Raw genomic sequence first — 17,042 nt, forward strand, 5'->3', positions numbered from 1 at the left:
TCAAATAAGTTGCATGCCACTTCACACACTAGCATTTAATGTTACATGTTTATGTTAACCTCAATCATATGTACTCATTATTTACACTGGAATATTTATGTGATGGGCTGATTATGGTACATTCATACTTCAAGGAAGGATAGGTAAACTAACTAACTGACATCACATGACTATTTAAATGTTTTTATTTAATTGCAATTGTAAATAAACAATATTATATGCATGACTGTGCAAAAGTCTCAGAATAAGTCTGAGAAAGGGTTATGATTACATACTGTAAGTTCAGCTGGGTTCTGCTTGTGGAAAATCAGTGGTTAGATAGTTAATTCACACTAGGAAGCAGAACCTGGGCAAACTGTGCCAACGTTAAATGAATCTGTTAGCAGACTGAGTTTGATAATCAACAACTCAATCTAAAAATCAACAACAGAGATCATCTTGATCAGTGGTGGATTGATCTGATATTTCCTGACAGAGGGAAACACTAGCAGTAGCCAGCTAGTGAGAGCGATTGTTATGGGACGGCAGGGAGGCGGACCCAAGTGCAAAGATGAAGACCCGTGAGAAAGGATGTTAAACAAATTTATTGAGGTAACGGGATGAGAATTGTTACTTTGGGGATGAGGTGACCGAGGGAGGGGAGATAAAAGGGACGGGAGACAAAAAGGTGGGAAAACGGCAAACAAAACAAACGCTGAAAGCAGCGTGCTCAAACAAAGGCTGAATTAGAAACATGAAATAAAAGATAATGAGAAAACAAAAGACACTTCCACTTTCTGCTTCACTTATTTGTATGGCTTGGAGTAGTTTGTAGCTCAAGCCTTCTTGTAATTTTGGGGCAATTACTCTCCTGTTTTTTTCCAGCCCTCTTTTCTTTTTGTTTTTCTTTTCTTTTTGTTTAAATACCCACCTGGGCTGCGTACCGTACCGGTCACCCCTCTACAAAGGTGTGACAAAGGGCTGCTGTTTGCCACAGCCTTAAGTAGAGGAGTCCACAGGTGTGTCAGGTTGGGCCTAATCAGCCCGAGGGCTTCTGGGAATTGGAGTTCCCTGAAGCTATGTCACTTCGTTGCCGTCACCCTCTGCTGGCGGCCGGCGGCGCAGGCTGGACACTTACAGTGATCAGGTGAGCAAAGGAGGCTAACGTTGCTCTATAACTAAATTAGTTATTCTGAGTACACTCTGTCTTTTCCCCTCAGCTCCACCCTTCTCTCCTCTTCTTATTCATTTTATGAAGTTGTGAACAATAAACTGCAGTGCTGTAGGCTAGTTGACTGGCTAAGCTAGCTTGCCACCATCCCTGACCTAATACTTTTTACTACATGTATTGAATGACTTTAAGAAGACCAATGATATGAGAGATTAAGAGGTAGGTGACGCATTTGTTAACACCTTAATGGACGTTTATACGTTAGCTCACAGTAACCAGCCCAAAACAGTACTGGCTCACTGTGATTACCCACTCCAGCACTGATCATAAATATTAACAGAACAGAAACTAGAAAAGCAACTTACTATTTATTTAGTTTTTTAGTTATTGCAAACTTCTCTTTCAAAACAATCCAGAAAATGACATATATTGCAGTTAAGCTTCTGTTGTCTATCACTAAAGCTAAAAATCAATATTGTTGCGTGACACCAATACAAATACACACAATATCCCATCCACAGAGAGCAACAATATGCCGAAGCATGTTTGTGCATGTTTTGACAGTGATGATTATTCACACCTTCGGCATTAGCATCTGGTCATCATTGCACTGCAGAGCATTCCAGGCATTTTAAGCCACAGAGAAAGAACCCCCTGTTATGTATGTTTTTTGCATAGCAGCCACAACTGAAACACAGCTGAAAGAAAAATATGATTTAAAATCTGTCATGTTTGGTGGAGGGTATGGTTGCCAGATGTCCAGTTTTCAGCTCTGTTGTCTGGTTAGTACTGTCAAAGACTGTAAATGTCTGGTTGTGTCTCACTCTAAACGCCTTCCACTTCTTGAAGTAGATGAAGTGCAGTTCTAGCCTTGTCAATGCGTCTGTCTCTTTCTCTCTCTCTCTTTACATGCATGTGTGCACATGCCGTTCCACACTCTTGCTGGGGAATATTCCACCATTCCTTTGTGAGAAGGCTGCGTCTCGGCAACATATATCATATTAAATAGGATGTCAAATGAGTTAGAATACAATTAGCAAATTATTCAGCCCTTTGAATACATGAAAAGACGGAATGAAGCTGAATATTCACATGACAAAGGAGACTTTACACAGTCTCATTATATAGTCAATTTAATATAATCCAACGTGTTATCAACATGGTATTTATTTGAAGTTTATGTTCTCTTCATTCTGCCAACATACTGTAGTTTCTGTAACCTTCTTTAAAGACTTTGTAAATGGTGCAATATAATTGTTTCCACATTTAATATAATTTTAAGTGGTGCAATAAAAATGTTTCATATTGTTGACAAATTAAGATGCCCCTCCCCCAGTGTCTGGTTTTGCCATAGCTGAAATCTGGCAACCCTACGGGGGGAGAACTGGGTACTGTCCTCTACAGTGGCAAAAAGGCTTTTTAGCTTTCATATTCGTCAGCCTACGTTTGAATACACAAGTAGATGCATAAAACTAACTTAAATGAGAGAGACCGATATTCAAAGTTGTAAGTGGAGCATATGCAATGTTATGCTGTGTTTACAAGTTGCCATTTTTTGAAAAAAAAAAATGTTCCATGCCTCATAGTATGGTGTGACCAATGTCAGGATACAGCCATGGTGACAGCTGTGTACTATCTGTAATCTCTGATTTTTTGTTGTATAATACTGGTTGTGCCTGGACTTTAACACTCAGTATTCATGGCTCCTTAAAAAATCACCATACAGTTTAATCCACCGCCACAACAAAATGAACTCTCGACGAATGCTGCTGTTGCTGCTGTAGGTGCAGAATTTTTTGTCGCTACTCCTTTGAAAACAATGGAATATCCAGTTTGTTGGCAATTGTCTACTGTCACAATGTAAACATGTCTTTAGACCATGAATGTAGCTAAACTGTGCAAGTTCTTATTACGGACATGGTTATACTTGTCAACATCCAGATGTGGTATGCATGTAATACCAAGTGTAAGCAGGACTGCAGATTTGCCTGAAAGGTTGTGAATCTTGTTGGGGCTGTAGGAGTTTGTGGATCAGGAACAGGAGAAAAGTTGGTGAAATAGTAACTATTAAATGAAATGGGACACAGTGATGATGCAAAATATGGTATGGCAATCACATAAGTCACTTGAGATTTACAGTCTTGGCCACATGCATGGACCAAAACATACATCTCACTCATGCAAACACACAAACATAAACTCTAATGTAGCATATGAAGATGAAAGGGTAAGGAGTGGCAGAGGAAAGCTTACTTGGTGGCAATGATTCATCAACATTTGGGTAATGGCTGGGGTTGGCTTGCAAAGCAGGAAGCTGTCTGACTGAATGATGACTGCATGGCAAGTGGCTAGTGCCTACAGAGGTGATGGAAAACAGAAATGATGGGGTGAATGACAAAAAAATATAAATATGCTTAATATATCTTGAGATATGTTCATAATATAAAATATAGGTACAGTTTGGTTGGTTTATATGAGGAGTGGTTTATATTTTATCTAAATGTATCTTATGGGTGGAGTGTAATCTGTGAAGTAGAAGTCTAAAGTGCAGGGGGGAATGTAATGTTAGAGAAAGTGACTGCCCTTGTAAGAGTGCATCCATTAGAGCTCTGCTGTCTGTGTCAAACAGCTCTTAAATTACAATGATTAAAAAATTTTAGGCGCATTTGTATCTGAAAAATGTTTAAAAATAAAGATATCTCTAGACAAATCAAAATAATTTCAACAACAGGCGACTGACAGTAGAAGCAGAAGAAGTAGTACATACGAAGACCAATACAAAGACAAGAAAAGAAGTAAGAAATCCAGAAATCTTTGCAGATGGCCTCTTTTCATGCAAGTCTTATTTTATTTCTAGCCACTCTGATCTACCTTTTAGGATTATCATTAACCTTCTCAAATATTCTCTCATATATTCTTTCTAAAGAAAGAGAAAGAAATAAATACTTGCTGTATGGCTACTAAAATTCAGATGGTAACTTTACTATAACAGTTTTAAGAACATTACTTGCTACATTGGTGACAGCTCAAAGTGACTTGCCTGGCAATTTTAAGTGAAATGAACCATCTTTAAAGTAAGATGCAGATGGATGGACAGGGGATTATAGGTAAGCTGTGCTGGCTGGATGAAGTCTAACAAAGCCCTGTCAAAATTACACAATCCTCTATGACATACACAGTCAAATTTAATATATGGTCTATGAAATTAGCACAATGAGAAACAGCTCGTGTAAAAATCATACTGCAAAAGGCTCACAGCTCATGCCTTTTTTCAAAGCGTGTGATTTGACTAACATTACGTCAACAGCTTTATTATCAGAGACAAAACTCTGGAATCTACTGGGAATAATACCAGAAGGGTTTAGACAGAATTCAAATATTTGCCATGATTAGAGGTCTAAAAACATCAAGCTTGTCGCATCCAGCCAGGCTTAATCATTCTAAAAGCTCAGCTTATGTAAATCTATTGACCTGTTGTTTTTCCCCACATTTCATCATTGTGACCAGTATGGAACTGGGGTGTGAGGCAGCACGCTCCGCAAACCCAGCACAGCTAGCAGACAGGCACTCACAGCCTCAGGCCAGCACACAGCATGTGTGAAAGAGTCACAAGCAATAGACAAACAAGCCATCTACCTACCACTGTTCTCCACAGAAAAGCACTTACCCCTGTGTGGTCCTGGAGGGTGGTTTGACTGAGCCTGTGCTCTGACCCCTACCCCTGTCTAGTGGCATTAAAGGAAAAATTCTACTGCAGATATCATAACTGTGCTCTTAATCATAAAAGGTTCTAAATGGTTCTTGACTTGGACATATTGTTCAAGGAAAAACCCTTAATTGGCTCAGAACCTTTACATTATGTGGAGGTTCTCTTCCAAAATTATTCTTAAACCATGCACTGAAAGGTTCCTTAGGGATCCAGAAGTGTTTCCTCTATAGCACTGCTCTAAAGAACCCTTTTTGATGCATTTACCTCTCAACCACTTTAAGAAAACACAGCTTTCCTGAGTTTTTACAGTAATCAATCGTCCAACCTCATACCTGTAATTTCCGAGTGCAAACAGGCCTCTTGGTTATTCAGCGTATTATTCTAATCAGCACAAGAAGCAAATATTGATGTATTTTGTCTCTGAGTAGGTACTGATCTTTTCATCATCGTACCTCAGTCGGTGAGAGAGGATAAATGCCAAGTGAATGGTCAGCTATTATTGGTTAAAGCTTCAAAGTATGATTAGCTAACTTCAGACCAATAGCAAACTGTGGAAATGCTGATTGTTGTCCTTCACACAACCTACAACTGGTCATTAGGGCTGCAGCTAATGACTATTTCTGTAACTGATTAACCTTTCAGACTATCGTTTAATTATCTGATTAACTAATATGGAACTACTTCTTTGGTCTTTCTTCTTCATCGGTCAAATTTCTGACAAGCGATTTCTTCTTTTATGGTGCAACAAACCAATAACAGCTATAGCACCCAATGCTTAATGCAGTGTAGCCTACTGCAATCTGTTGGAATTATAGTGTCACATTACAGAGCATTATAGAGCACCTTTATTGACTAAACAGCACAAAAACAGTAAAAATCCATATTGATTCTTTCTTGTAGTCAGCATTATTTTGTTGACTAATCGTTGCAACCTTGTAGGTCACTCAGTAGAGGAGAGTGGACACAACCTAATACAGGTTAAAATGTGACATGAACATTCAGGTAAACAGGTTAAAATAGAACATGCTTTTGGTCATTTTCTTGCATCCCCATGGCAACGTCATCTGCTAACTCTTAGAGCAATCAACTTTTTAACTTATTTAGGGTTTTTTGATTACTGAGTTGTGTGTACAAGATACAGAATTGATACTTATATAAATTTCATTATCTCTTGGTGTCTGTAACACAGCGCTATTTTGAAGCACATAAACAACTCACAGTGAGAGCTGTCCAGAATTAAGTACAATCCCCACATGGCAAGGTTGGTTTCAACAGTGTTACCTAACTAAGCCTTCCCAAAATAAACACTGAGAGAAATCCAAGCCTTCCCATTTAAATTCAAAGCAGCTATTTATTTCGATTTTTAATGCACAGATTAATCAAACATACAGATATCATATAAATAAAACAGGTTTTTAGCTTTATCATGCTGGTATGTCCTCTTCTACTCTGTAGTCAAACATAAATTTGCCATATTTGACACAGCCATTTTCATTAATCATATTTATATGTTTATGTATTTAGGTAGGGAAGTTCTTCTGATTCAAACAACATAGAACTGTATTGAATAAACTGTGCTTGCATAAATCTACCAGACTTACCAGCTGTTACACACCAAAATGTGTTAATTGTGCCCTTGTCTCAGGCCATCTTTGGCATTCTGGCCAGTAAGTGAGCTTTTGCTTATAAAAACACTTTATAACATTAGAATACATATAGCCTAAAGAAACATGAATACATTAAAAATAACAATTTCTTGTTTCCAAATTCTGAAATTCTTGTGAGATGATTAGAAGAATAGGAAGGTTTGGTTTGTATTCTCTTTGCTGCAGCACAATCACTGTATGGTTTTGTTCAGTTCCATCTGATTTAACTTAATGAAGTACTGGTCAGCCAAACCAGGTACTGGATGGTAACTATGGTTAACTAACACACAATGACAATTTATTGTAGCAACATTTATTTGTATTTATCCTAATTTTACATGTTTTTCTAGGCTGCCGTACTGCATGGTACTGTATTTCATACATGAAAAAGACTTTAGTTCCATCTTTTCCTCACCTGGAGCCCTGACGCTGGGTCCGGCCACTGGAGACTGATCCCCCTGCTCTCTGCTCCGGCGACCCTCTTCAGCCTGGTCCTCGCTCCAGCGGGGTGATCCGTCACCTGGCTCCCTCACCTCCGGGCTCTGTGAGTCTGGTGCCGACTCAAATGCACTGTTCTCCTCCTCCTCCTCTTCCTCCTGCGAGGAGAAGACAGTGCTCTCCGACAGGCGTGTGCTGTCCACGGATGAGAGACGTGTGTGGCTGCAGAAACGATTGCGGCCTTCGTTGCCCGAGTTGCTGTAACAGGACGTGCTGTAGCAGGACGTGCTGTAACAGGAGGTGCTGTAACACGAGGTGTCACACAGTTCGCACTCACTCTCTCTTGGGCCTCTTAGACCCCCTCTGCCACTATCCATTTCCCCATCCTCACTGTCTGGGCGTCGTGGGGTGGGAGGTGAGGGGCTCTCGCCATCCAGCAGCTGGTTGAGCTCAGATAACCGCTCAATAGAGAGACTACGGGGCAAAGTCCTTCGACAACATGGTCCAGGGCATTCTTGCACTATGGATGGAGACTGAGCCTCAGAAACTCCTTCTCCGTTCTCCTCCAGCTCCTCGTCTTTGTCGGCTGCAGTTTTCAGGGTGACCTCCTCAGAAGTTTCCAGATCGAGTGCCTCTTCGTCATCCTGGCTGTGGTAGCGCTGCTGGGCAGAAGGCAGGCTATGCAGGAGGTGGTGGATGCGGATGTAGTGTGACCGTGGTGTCTCAGGCTCAGCGCAAGCCGATGCAATAACCGTCTCGAGCTCAGACACAGGTAAGGAGCAAGGCCGACGCTTCATGGCCTTGCGCTTCAGCATGGCTCTCATCCTTGGAGAACATGGTTCTCCTGCACTATCGCTGTCTCCTTCTTCTCTCACTCCTGTCTGTTCTGGGCCTGCAGCTCCTTCCACCTCTGGGGCTTCTCCCACCTCCCCAACAGTTTCTTCTTCTGCTGTGCATAAATTATCAGCAGGTTCATCCTTATGAGCCTCCAGAACATCTACTCCTTCCTGCTGCACCTCTCCCAGCTCCTCAGCTGGTTCCTCAAGGTTTTGTTCTTGATCTGCTGCCAGTTGCTGAATTGTGTTGGACACCTCCTCACATACTCTGCTCTCTTCCTCCTCTGGTGCCACCTCTGCCTCTCTAACATCCTCTGGTTCCTCCACCCCAGACTGAACATCAGCAGAGGGAGGGCTACTAGGCTTGGCAGAGGAAGCAACAGACAAAGAATTCTGTGCCTCCACATCCGGACAAATGTCCTCAGGGTGCTCGGGTCCATCTGGCCCCATGCTCAACATATCCTCAGCAGCCAAGTCAGAAGTCACTGCTGTCGCTGGTTCAATGTTCTGCTCCTCCACCACCTGCTGCTCAGGGGCCACTATGCAGTCTGACTCTACATTGGCAGACACTTCCTCATCATCTGCCAGGAAGAACAGGCACATCTGTTATCAAAGCTGTGAGACAAGGCTGTGATCTACGGAGAAGATTCTGTGCCAGCAATCACAACAGTAGAAAAATGTGCAATGCAACACACAAATGACATTACTTTTCATTAGTGATGGACGGCAAATGTGCCAAACTGAATAACAAAACCGTCATTATGTTGTTCTGACACTGCTTGATCTCTTTACTGCAAAATACATAGCAGGGACTTTCTTTTAATAATTTAAGGGAATGCAATTGTTGAAAAGCAGTTCAAACAGCTACTTTGCATTTCACTGCTAGATGCTTTCAGTGTTGCACTAAATACTAAATGCATTTTGCTAGAGCTAGGACATTAAGCATTTTAGAAAACATGATAGATTGTTAACAATAATCATTGCTATTATTATTTAAAACCGTTCAATATGTTTAGGGCTGTTCAAGTTATGATTCTTAAATGAATTTTAGAGAAAAAATACTGTCACATTTCTGATGCCTTTTTCCTACTGTGGCAGCCAGCACATCAGTATGATACTCACTTGCGCTGCAATTCATGAGGCAACTCTTTTGTGCTGTGCATGTCAATTAGCAGGTAAAATCAGGACTGGAGTTTTTAAAAAATACACCAGAATGTTCACAAGAAGTCATTGCTGACAAAAATAAATGGATGAAAAACAACAGCATTTGCATATCAAACAAAGAAGCTGCTGGTGTTCTCAGAGCAATCGACTCACCACCCCAGAGTCCATATATATATATACATGTATATTGGCTTCTGCACACTTTTTTGTTACACAGAAGCCACATTTTCTGCTTTATTCCTGAATAACATTCTTACAAACTAAATACATGACGCGTGGTCTCTGACTTCTGCACAGTACTGCATTTGGATTAGCATTAAGGAGAAATGTAACACTTATTTGCAGAAGGTTACAAATATAGTATAATAAAGTAATGTCAGACATTTTTACCCAGTTGATCAGTGTTATCTAAACATTCTGCTCTTCTGGAGAACAATAAATATGGCATCAAATATCAGTTTGAAATATTGGTCACATCTAAATATTTGTCTGATGCTGATACATTTTTCTAAGCGATTGGCTGCCAATACAGATATAATTTCACTGTGCATCCTTAGTGTGGTTATGATTGACCTGCAAAGCTCCTGGTCTAAGGTGCCCATGATCCAATTCAGGATCCTTGCTGATCCAAGACCAGATTTGTGTTTAAATCACTGTTCATAAGATTTCAGTGTGGCACAATTCCTGCACACTGTTGATCACTGCTTTAAGCTCAGCCACAGAATCTTCTCCTTGGCCATTCAGATTTTGTTAAAATAATGTAGCAAACTGAAGTCAAGGGCTTAATTTCCATGATTGTTTTTTTGTATTATAACCTTATAACCAGTGTCTCAGAGTGGAAGCACTGAAGTGTTACATTTTCAAGAAGCTTGGCAGGGGTGAAAAGATGTCATGCTGCAGACCTGGATGAATAGAGGATGTTATCTCGAATCGAAACTGCAGCTGTCCACTGACATGATCTGTTGGCAGCCTGCGGCCCAGAGCGTAGCTCACCACACGATCGCTGTCCAGGAAAATGCGGCCACACGCACACATGGTCAGACATATGCACACACAAAGACACACACAAACACACAGAGGGCAGCTTAGCATTCTTGACATTTGAAGATCACAGTTCAGAGTGCAGAAATACAGGGTAAATAACTGGAAAGACAAATCATAGAAAAATCTGAATAACCACCTAGAAATATGTGAATCTTTGCAAATAATCATTAAAAGAGGTAATCTGTGCCAAAACACTGCGAGAAAAATGGTCTTAAGTGCTCTAAGGGAAAGCCACAGCTGTCTGTGCCGGAGGCATCACTTTGTGACTCCGCTGCGTGATGCTATGTATGACCTACCCGATAGCATGCTTCTCCAGCAATCTCTGCACAGGCACACACAGCTTGCCCAGAAAGCGTTTGATGATGGGCCTGCTCTTGGCAAACTTGTCTTTCACCTCAATCTCCAAAACATCCGTGGGCAGGGACACAAAGTTAAACCTCTGTGGACAGAGAGTGAAACAAGAGGCTAAGACCATGGACTTTTTGAAGACACAAAAAGAACAATGTTTTTGTTTCTCACAGCTGATCTGTATTAATGCAAAAGCCCTCTGTTTTATTATAGTTCTGGAAGAGTGAGGGCTACACATGCTTTTTATGGTCCATTAAACTCTGACTCCCCATCTTCTTCAACTATCAGCCATTCAGCTTTGATAACCACCTCACTCGAACTTGATTTTTCACCACATATTCTGAAAATCTAAAATGATACCAGTACTTATTTTCCACAGTATCGATTCCATCCATTTCAGTTGTGCTGGAGCAGTAGGCCCAATCCCATTTCACCCCTTGCCCCTACCACTTAGCTCTTACCCCTCCGTTTTGCATGTTCACGCCTAGGGGTAGGGTGTCCTGATTTTGTTGAAATACAGTGGCAGGGTGAAGTGTTAGGGCTACATGTCAGAGGTTTTTCAGAGGCACACTCCAAACAGAGTGTTATGTGAAAAAAGAAAAAAACGGCAAGTTGGCTGCATGAGTGGCCAAAGACACCCACAAATGTGAGAATTTTCTCTGTTAAGAAATTACAATAGCCATTGTATTATCTTAGTTTATGTCATTTCAATGTATTGTGTTCCTTTTCTTCATAACAAGCATAAAAAAATCACCAGTAGTATGTTGATGGACCATTTAAGGTAGAACGAGAACATTCAAACAAGAAACTGGTTCTTTCAATCTTTGAAGGCATATGATTCCCTAAATTTAACTAAAGACCTGCAGCGAGGTTGCTGAACTTTACCACTCCTCTATCACTGCCAGCTGGCAGGGTTGCCTACAGAGCTTACCACTAGCAGCCTGTTAATAATGTCCTTTTTTATTTGAGGGTCCCATTTTGAGGGGAAGATTTCAACCACTACCCCTTGTAACTCAGTTCCAAGGGGCAAGATGACACTCAAAAACAAGGGGCAAGGGTAAAAATAAGAAATGGGATTGGGCTGCAGACTTGTCTTCTCTCAATCACCCTGCTGCTGTTCAGAGTGTAATGGTGTGAAATTCTGCTGCTTGTTCACACTTGGCAGGTTTGGTTCAATTAAAAAGAACTCTGATGTGATTGCTCTGTTATTGTAGTTCATTAGACAAATTAAGAACGCTGCCACTGAAACCATGTAGACCATGTAAGCAGACTGAGACCAAGCTCCTCAGGAGTTTCAGTCTGCTTACATGGTCTGCAACAGGGTTCCAAACAAACTAGATGGTCTGCACTAGGCTAATCAAACAACTCTGCTTTGGTTCATTTTAAGTAAGAATGCAAAACAGACCAAGATGTCTAAATGGACCAAACACAGAATGAACCGTACTTCATTCCAAAGCACACCTGCTTTGCAAGAGATGAGTTTACGACAGTTCTATCGTCTCTTCATGAGGCTCTGAACTGGTAATTATAAAGCAGAAGGTTTGTGGCTGATGTGCATAACAAGCTATTTTAAAATACTTGGCATACACATATGACTGAACACATCAGCTGAATTTTGTATTAATGTATTTAAGTTATTCAAATCCATGCACCTAATGGTGCTTAGCAACCACCGCCTACAGTTAATAAGTTGAAATATGTCAGCATGAACCCTAATAGAACTAGAATTAAGATGCCATAATCTTACAATGTGCATTTTCTATTTTGGTCTGCAAGGGAAACCAACTACAGATATAAACACACCTTAAATCTAAGATAAGCTGAATTTTAACCTGGTCACTTTTAAAGTCTTTTTGCTTGTGACCATGTTTTTTAAATGACTCTGTGTGGTCAGTCATTTGTATTGTTTTATTCAGTCGGTCTTTTATAGTTTTTTTCCTTTTCTTTTTTAGCTTGAGACTAAATACAGTGACCTGCTTTCCTACTATGGAGATCTGGTGGTACAAAAAGTGGTATAGAAAATGGTCTGGAATACAGATAGTTCTCCAACTACCGCATGGAATTCTGAAATTCCAGTATCATGAAGAGCTCCACTCTCTACAGAAGCTCAAATATATGCACTCCTCCTTGGTAAGAACACAGCCAACTGTAGTTTGTAGAACAGCTTGGATTCTGAATTCCCAATTGCCGTGTGTATGCTTTCACTGTCTTCACAGCTTTTACTAGGTGAATCATCCACAGTGTAAAACCAACCATCTATAACATTTACATAAACAGTAGAATGATAAAATACATGTTCTACTATTTCTTCTACTGATGACATCATTAAACATTAAATAATGCAGATATTAAACATTAAAGTTCAACAGACAATAGCCTCTGCAAATGATTTGTCAAGTCAAATGAAGAAAGAGAATTCAAAATGTCTTTAAAATGGTAGTGCAAAGTAGGGAGAGAAATAGTGATTCAGGATTAGGACAGATTGAGAAGCCTGCTGGCTTTGCAGTAAAATCTGTCTGTTAGCTGACTGGTACTGGACCAGATGCTCTAGTGGCATTTCCCAGACAACAGCAATCTGAGGAGGTTTCAGTTGAAATATAATGGGTTCCTGATGATAATGCCACTTTAGAAACAGTAAACACCTCTGGATCAAATAACAGATAGGCGCTAATGTTAGGTATTAAAGCTCTGCAGAGCAATGACCAGTAATTACAACCATGTTTGTACATTTGTAGCAATATTTTAATATTGCTCCATATTTCTACATTTTCTTTCTGTTTCTTTTTTTCATTAATCACTGTAAAATGATCAGATGTTTTAATGTAAAAAGGAAGCAATCTTTCTGCCTTAAAATTCTGATTTTATTGAACTCAAATCACAAGTTATCTAGAATTACACACAATATTGTTCTGTTAACTTCCTATTAAAAGTTACAATGTTTTAAGATAAGTAGGTTAATCAACGTTTTAGGTTAAAACAACAAATCAGCTGTCGATGTCCAGAAAAAGGGCTGGCGATGTTAGCCTGGCTGGGTTTAGCCTGTAATGTACTGTGGCCTGCTTGTTGCGCTTCTGCCCACACATGCCGCTTCCAATGTCTCTATGGCTGGTCAAGTGCACAGACTGCTGGACCAGCATGAAGGATTCTGCATCAGCTAAACTGTCTCTGGTGGGGTTGGGGGCGGAGAAGGATTACAATGTCATCCAAAGCATGATGATCCAATTTGCAATTAAATCCAATGTCCACATTTCTGCTTGATGAAACAAATGCAAGAGGCTGGTAGTGGATTTGAAAGAAGCCATGACTAATCGATCAACTTCATAAACACAGGGGCAGGTACTACACTGCTTTTGAACAAGAATGGTAGAGCAGGTTTCAGAATCTTTTCGGTAGCTCTCCTGTTTGGAGGGAGGTGGTCTTGTTTGGCATGGCTCAGGGACTGCAGATCCTGACTCGCTATGTAGCTGTCCAGGGTGCTGAAGACACTGAGCCAAACAGCAGTGCCAGTGAGCTGAATAAGGCACTTAAAAAGAACCATGCCTCAGACGAGGCTCAGGGAGACAAACCTGAACTTGCTCCAAATGCCAAGGACTCAAGATTCTGCTCTGTGAGGTACAACAGACAGATATGCTCTTCTGAGTCTCTGAAGGTACTGATATTGTTGGTACTTCTAGAACATTAAACATAAATGTGGATCATAAAAAAGACTTGGGCCAATTATACAAAGACGGTAACCAACAAAAACTGTTGACTGTATAAAGTGCATAGTAACAAGCAGCACTATCATTATAATATTTAATTAAACTATTTTTACCAATCATTTGATTTGTCCTCCTTATAAAACAGATAACTTTGTATAGGCTTTTTTTGACTACTTTTTGTCAGTTCCAATCTGTTGAAACTATACTATAGTTTAGATTTGGGGGCTTGGGGATTCAGAGACCTCTCCATTTGGAATGGGTGGAAGAACATTTTGTAACGTTGGTAGTGCTTCGGACCCCTTCCCCAAACAAACGAATCTGATGATTGCGGGCACTTTCAAAAAGCATTCAAAGAGACGTGTCTTCTGAGGATGTGAGTGAATGATCTACTATTGTCATATCTTCATCAGTTTGATGCTGATTTTGCATTTGAGACCTAAACATCGAGCTGGACCTTCATTTTGAGCCTGTGCATGTGACATTAACACGTAAAGATGTATGATGTACGAAAAACTCCTCAGCTTTTAAATGGCTATTTCAGGCTTTACAGGGTGACTTGCAGCAGCACACGCATCCCAAATTTTACTTTTTTGACTCAGTAAAGCTGCTTGTTTCAGTTTAAACAAAACAATCTTACATAGTGCAGCTTTAAGTATGATATTATATGCTTGCCATAACACCCAGGATACTGAAACAAAGCCTGAGAGTTTTATGGCCGTAACTATTTACACACTTACAGTACAATTCAACCGCAAGTTAAACCCGCTCATCTGCAGAAATTCTGAGGGTAAAACTGAATCCTTTGATAAAGAAAAGTCAGCTTCTCGGAGGGCACTTGATTGACTAAAAGCCAATTCACCATTAAGGTCTTCATCAGATTTCAGTCAGTAGGAGAAAGTCATTACTGGAAATAGAGAGTCTTTACTGTTTATTACACATCCCATTTAGTGCTTTACTTCCTTCCTCTCACTTATCCAACTGGGGCGAAAATTTCATCTGTGCTGCTGAAGGCAATGAGCAGCCAGCATCCTCGTCTCTTCCCTGTGGTTTTGTCATCCTTAGTGTTTGCTTTTAATTGAACATTACTGCTTCTTCTACTGCAGGAGAAGTGGGAAAATACACACTGTTCTTTCTAATTAAGAATCAATAAATTCTCCCAGCACTCTTGTATTTTGCCTGCATCTAAAGCTACCGTGTTTTATTAAGAATTACCACTGTGCTGAAACCCTTACAAGTTGAGGGATATTCCTGTCATTTTGGTAGACTATTTGTAGTTACATGTTAGATGTAATTATGTAATTATATAGCTATTTGTGTCATGAATTACATTTATATTCTGTATTGACAGGTTTGAATCTGCATTTCTGAATTGTTTTGACAAATCTTTTATTTACTAACAGAAATGTGGTGTTGATTGAGAGTAGAGCTCTCAAACCACTAAAATAATTACTGGTTATATATTGCATTTGTCTCATTTGCTTGGATTTCACCCAAAGGAAAAATTTTTCTATGTAAGAAGCAGTGCATTTTGTTATAGTTATATACGTGAACAAAAAAAAGCTTCATCAGAATGTATTTCTTGCTTTCATTTATTCAACTGCATTACGTTCAGCATGTGAGTGCAGGATTGACATGAATCTAAAAATCACACAAAACATCCTCTGCAAGATACATTATGTCTTGCTGGAAGAAGACCTGTGGTTTTCCATGTTGCTATTGCGTTTGTTGCTGTACTTGGTTTGTCCATAGTGTCTCCTGTCAGCACTGTCTAGTGTAATCTGCTGAATTACTGGTATTGCTGGTATCAGCTGTGTGTTTTGTTTCTAAATTATACTCAAGACTCAATTTACTTTGGTGATTAGCAAATTCATGGGGTTGCAGTATCTAGAAATAACTTTTATCAAGACAGCCATCAATTAAATTCCTTGCCATTTAAAATTTGTATTAAAAAGTCAGTCATAGCAAATGACAGCACACAAGGGCTTCAATGTGGAACTACGAGTGTCTTGAAGGTTCAAATTATGAAAAACTATAACAAAAAAATCAAAATAAAAAAATTTGTGGTGTTAATCAGCCATGTGATGGACTGGAGACCTGTCCAGGGTGTATCCTGGTGGGACAGGCTCCAGCTCCCCCCGCGACCCAGAAGGATAAGCAGCTTAGAAAATGTGTGTGTGTGTGTGTGTGTGTGTGTGTGTGGTGTTAATCATTTGTCGCATTAACTTTGACACCACTGTATGAAAGTTCAGAATTTATCATTTGATTGGGTTTCAAATGAGAAATAATATCAACAACATGCTTCAGTTAACATTTGCAACTAAGGGTTAAAGATGAAAGTGAATAAATGAATGAATACCGTGACACTGATCTGTCTAAATTAGTCTCAACACAGCAACACTCCGCATGCTAATTTTTCTTAAAAGCCCCACCAGGAATCACTGCAACTGGAAGGCCTTTTCTCCTTTCTTCTCCAACAGAAGAGCATTAGTAATTCAGAGTTAGCCCTGAGGCTATCACGCTAATTCCTGATTGGAGCTTTTAAAAAGTGGAGAGTCTATTGAGTCTCTGCTTCTCAGGGGAAACTGGCAGAGCAGTGCTCAGATCCTGGCAATGTTACCAGCTTTATCATAGATCCTGACTCATCTTTAGCCATATGGGGAATACAACGTCTATTCTGTCTCCTGAAACACAGCATTCTTTTGGCCTGAGGCCATCTGAAAAACTGCAGAGCCGCAGTGAGGGGAAGGCGGGTTTACAGGGGTTGATGCTTCTGTGTCAGTTAACCAGAGAGTCAACGCTGTGGTCAAAAGACAAGAAGAGCCGCGCTGTGCACTACTCTTTTATTCTCTCTCCACACGAGGTCAAGCTCGCGGGTTTTAGCCACCTCAGTGTAATTAAGCGTAAGCTCTCTCCAGCCCATCTCCCTCTCTGAGGCCTCCACAGGGTGGCTCATCCACATGTGTTCTGAGACTGAGCAAGCTGCAGCTCACGGCTGGGTTAGGGGAA

The 17,042-nt window shown here is 40.3% G+C and overlaps 1 protein-coding gene across 1 annotated transcript in view; it reads right to left on the reverse strand.

Annotated features, from left to right (window-relative positions):
* Positions 1-17,042, reverse strand: part of LOC118816403 (E3 ubiquitin-protein ligase HECW1) — an 81,782-nt gene that overhangs the window by 34,515 nt on the left and 30,225 nt on the right. Inside the window, exons 6-9 of the mRNA XM_036582865.1 lie at positions 10,284-10,426; positions 9,846-9,946; positions 6,921-8,360; positions 3,404-3,505 (exon numbers count right to left, since the gene is read on the reverse strand). Of these exons, the coding sequence (XP_036438758.1) occupies positions 3,404-3,505; positions 6,921-8,360; positions 9,846-9,946; positions 10,284-10,426 (1,786 nt within the window). The remainder of the gene's footprint in view (positions 1-3,403; positions 3,506-6,920; positions 8,361-9,845; positions 9,947-10,283; positions 10,427-17,042) is intronic.

The sequence above is a fragment of the Colossoma macropomum genome, unplaced genomic scaffold, assembly GCF_904425465.1.
Source record: "Colossoma macropomum unplaced genomic scaffold, Colossoma_macropomum, whole genome shotgun sequence".
In the NCBI taxonomy this organism is placed as follows: Eukaryota; Metazoa; Chordata; class Actinopteri; order Characiformes; family Serrasalmidae; genus Colossoma; species Colossoma macropomum.